The sequence below is a fragment of the Triticum aestivum genome, chromosome 3B (assembly GCF_018294505.1).
Source record: "Triticum aestivum cultivar Chinese Spring chromosome 3B, IWGSC CS RefSeq v2.1, whole genome shotgun sequence".
NCBI classification, from domain to species: Eukaryota; Viridiplantae; Streptophyta; class Magnoliopsida; order Poales; family Poaceae; genus Triticum; species Triticum aestivum.
The window spans coordinates 559,013,735-559,018,128 of NC_057801.1; the positions used below are offsets into that span (position 1 = coordinate 559,013,735).

The 4,394-nt window shown below is 50.9% G+C and overlaps 1 protein-coding gene across 8 annotated transcripts in view; it reads left to right on the plus strand.

The window, feature by feature from the left end:
- The first annotated feature begins 4,174 nt into the window (after positions 1 to 4,174).
- LOC123070901 (uncharacterized) overlaps positions 4,175 to 4,394 on the plus strand; it is a 6,333-nt gene continuing 6,113 nt past the window's right edge. For all 8 annotated transcript variants that reach the window (XM_044494304.1, XM_044494309.1, XM_044494307.1 and 5 more), the window contains exon 1: positions 4,175 to 4,394. In XM_044494304.1, the coding sequence (XP_044350239.1) occupies positions 4,275 to 4,394 (120 nt within the window). In that variant the 5' untranslated portion in view covers positions 4,175 to 4,274.

The window sequence follows — 4,394 nt, forward strand, 5'->3', positions numbered from 1 at the left end:
CTCCGGCGTCCATCTTCTGCTATATCATCACTTTTACCCTGGAAAAAATCGTGGGCAAGCTTACGGGACAAAACTTCGCCGCCACAAGGAGGAACCTTGGCGGAATCAATCTACGGCTCTGGCGGAGCTATTCTGCCGGGGACACTTCCATCCGGGAGGGGGAAATCATCACCAACGTCATCACCAATGATCCTCTCATCGGGAGGGGGTCAATCTCCATCAACATCTTCACCAGCACCATCTCCTCTCAAAACCCTAGTTCATCTGTTGTATCCAATCTTGTATCAAAACCACAGATTGGTACCTGTGGGTTGCTAATAGTGTTGATTACTCCTTGTAGTTGATGCTATTTGGTTTACTTGGTGGAAGATCATATGAACAGATCCTTTATGCATATTATTACCCCTCTAATTATGAACATGAATATGCTTTGTGAGTAGTTACGTTTGTTCCTGAGGGCATGGGTGAAGTCTTGCTATTAGTAGTCATGTGAATTTGGTATTCATTCGATATTTTGATGAGATGTATGTTGTCTTTTCCTCTAGTGGTGTTATGTGAACATCGACTACATGACACTTCACCATTATTTGGGCCTAGAGGAAGGCATGGGGAAGTAATAAGTAGATGATGGGTTGCTAGAATAACAGAAGCTTAAACCCTAGTTTATGCGTTGCTTCGTTAGGGGTTGATATGGACCCATATGTTTAATGATGTGGTTAGGTTTACCTTAATACTCCTTTTTGTAGTTGCGGATGCTTGTAATAGGGGTTAATCATAAGTGGGATGCTTGTCCAAATTGGGACAGTACCCAAGTACCGGTCCACCCACATATCAAATTATCAAAGTACCGAACGCGAATCTTATGAACGTGATGAAAACTAGCTTGACGATAATTCCCAATGTGTCCTCGGGAGCTCCTTCCTCATTATTAGAATTTGTCCAGGCTTATCCTTTGCTACATAAGGATTGGGCCATCTTGCTGCACTTTATTTACTTTATTTACTTTTTGCTCGTTACTATTTATCTTATCACAAACTATCTATCACCTACTATTTCAGTGCTTGTAGAGAAAACCTTACTGAAAACCGCTTATCATTTCCTTCTGCTCCTCGTTGGGTTCGACACTCTTATTTATCGAAAGGACTACGATAGATCCCCTATACTTGTGGGTCATCAAATGCCTCTTCAGAAAAAATGTTATTCCGAAGTACGACCCGTCGGCGCCGGTGATTCATGGCACTCTCCACTTCGGAATTTGTGGCAGAGAGCATATTCGCATCCTCTGTCGGAGGATTGCTCGGCATCGGCCCCACACTGGCCTCCTCTCTCGAAGCTGGTTCAGGAATCCGGTTGGTCGAGGCGTGATCGACAGGTCCCCCGGATATAGTCCGGCGGCTCCTCTTTCTGCCAGAATACAAAGGGTGCTGTTACATTTCAAACACAATAAATCACAGAGCGGGTTTTTCCCATACCTCTGTAACGGCGTTTCGGCCCTAACCGCCCTCCTCTTGAGCCTGCCTGACTCGGATGCCCTTTGCCGATGAGCCCCCAGGGGCTCGGTGCCACGTTCCGATGGTCGTCTCTATAAAAATGCGATATTTTATGCGTAAGGCATGATATCAGAAAGGAGTCCTCTTCGGAGGGTAAGGTTTCGACTTTGCTTACGCACGATGCAGGTAGCAGTCCGGGATAGTCGGCTATGATAGCCACTAAGGCGCCATCGCAGCTGGCCTGATAAAATGTCCCGTTAACTAGCTCCACAGTAATATTCGGGTCTTCCTTAAGTCCTGGATCGTGGGCCCTTCCGGGGTCCTCCGGCTGTGGGGAGGGGTTGTCAAATCCTTCCACGGCCCTCCTCAGTTCCTGCTCAGAAATATCGAGGTTAAGGATTTTGAGGAAAGGCGCCGGAATGAATAGAATGGGGGAAAGAGTGACGACTTACCCAGCTTGTGGGGTTGTACATGGAAAATCCATCCCGCGGTTTGATACGAAGGAATTCTTCTTCTCCCTTGTACAAATCGGACAATATTTTCGTCAGAGCAGTGGCGGAGTCCGGACCTTTGCGACCACGGCGGGTGGCATCGTCTACCCCATTGTAGTGCCACATGGGCTTCCCCCGATATTGAAGGGGCTGCACTCCCCGCATTATGCATATTGCCATAACTTCGACTATTGTCAACCCTGATTTGGCCAGTGTCTTTATCCTGCTCATCAGGAAGTGTACTTCTCTGGTATCCTCCTCTTGGGGGCCCTAAGGGTGCCAACTTCGGCGTACCTTCGGCGGAGCATTATTGAACTCAGGGAGGCCCGTCCGGACTGGATCCGGAAGGGAAACGTCATCAACATAAAACCACTCCGGGCTAGTTTGTAGATGCCTTCTTGGGAGTGCCGGACAGGTATCCGGTTTCGGCGACGCGCCATATTTCAGCTCCGCCCACTTGACATATGGATTCCCCCTGATTGCGAGGGACAAGGCAGAACAGCTTCTTCCATAATCCGAAGTGAGCCTCACAACCCAGGAATAATTCACAAAGGACGACGTATCCTGCGATGTGCAGTACGGAGGCAGGAGTGAAGTCGTGCAACTGGAGGCCGTAGAACTCCAGGAGCCCGCGAAGGAATGGGTGGATTGGAAACCCGACGCCTCTTAGCAGATGCGGGATGAAGCATATTCGCTCCCCCGGGGATGGATTAGGAGATCTCTCCACTTGCCCCCCGCCATTATAGGTGGCTAGTCCAGCTCGGACGGGGACCATGAACGCCGGTGGAAGAAACCCTTGGGTCTGCAACTCTATCAAACGACTTTGAGGGACTGAACACTCTTCCCAGTCACCTGGCTTGGAGCGAAGAGAGCGGTAAGAAGAGTCGCGGCGACCGGCCATGTTGGAATGATTTTTTCCGGAGTGCTCTGTTTGGATGCTTGCTCAAGGGAAGGAGGTGAGATTTGGATCTGAGGATCCCCGTCCCTTCATATAGACGGTTTGCCTGCGGGGCCAGGGTGGCGAATGCAAAAATGCCTCGACTCCTCGTATTTGCTCGACACGTGGAGATGGCCATTATTGAAGCACAGAAGCTGAGGAGGACAACATTGATAGAAAGCCGGATACTGTTCATTACAACAGGAACTTTAGAGTATTCGGAGAGGGAACTCGTCTTGCAATGCCGAAGACAAACTGCGCGCCGGACTCATCATCATTGAAGCCTGGTTCAGGGGCTACTGAGAGAGTCCTGGATTAGGGGGTATCCGGACAGCCGGACTATATACTTTGGCCGGACTGTTGAACCGTGAAGATTTAAGACTCAAGACTTCGTCCCGTGTTCGGATGGGACTCTCCTTTGCGTGGACAAGCTTGGCGATCCGGATATTAGATTTTCTTCTTTGTAACCGACTCTGTGTAAACCCTAGCCCCCTCCGGTGTCTATATAAACCGGAGGGTTTGGTCCGTATAGGGACGATCACAACAATCATAATCATCATAGGCTAGCTTCTAGGGTTTAGCCTCTACGATCTCGTGGTAGATCAACTCTTGTAATACTCATATCATCAGGATCAATCAAGCAGGAAATATGGTTTTACCTCCATCGAGAGGGCCCGAATCTGGGTAAAACATTGTGTCCCTTGCCTTTTATTACCATTAGCCTTAGACGCACAGATCGGGACCCCCTACCCGAAATCCGCCGGTTTTGACACCGAGAGGGGAAGAGGGGAGGTGGTTGGTGGGGGAAAGCGCAGGCTGAAATATTTCCCCACCAACTGCTTTCGTTTATACGCAGGGCACCGCAGCGGCGAGGGAGAAACCCGCGAATACGCGGGTCGGGGCCGATGCGGGGTCTGGTCGGGCAGGTTTTTCCGCCCCGACCCGCATTTTAACGGTTATTTTTCGAATCGGGGTGAAATGCAGGGTCTGCTAGAATTTTTGAACATCAGTACAGACACAAGCGCTCATATAAACGCGCATATACTCACCCCTGTGAATTATCTAAGGTGCGTACCGGGGCCGCTTCGAAATCCAACCGCTCGTCCACGCAATCCTGTGATGCCGTCTGTGATTTGTCCTCGACACGTACCTCCACGTCATTAACCGGCCAATCCAGAACGGGCCCGCCCTTGGAAAACTCCACGTAGACGCAGCCCTACGCGGGCCCGCAACTATACATACCGCCCGAGCTCCGTCCCCTTCCTCCAGAGAGTTCCGTTTCTTTTCTCCCCCTCTTCCTCGCAGAAGGAGCGGCAAGTAATCCGGTCGAATTGATAGGGGAGACGAGGAGCAGCGATGGCCGCCGCTCGAGCCCGATGGCGGTTCCTCGCGCTGCCCCTCGCGCTGCTCCTCGCGATCGGCTCGTCGCGCGGCCTCGACGCGGCGCCCAAGCCCCCCGTCCCCAAGGCCATCTCC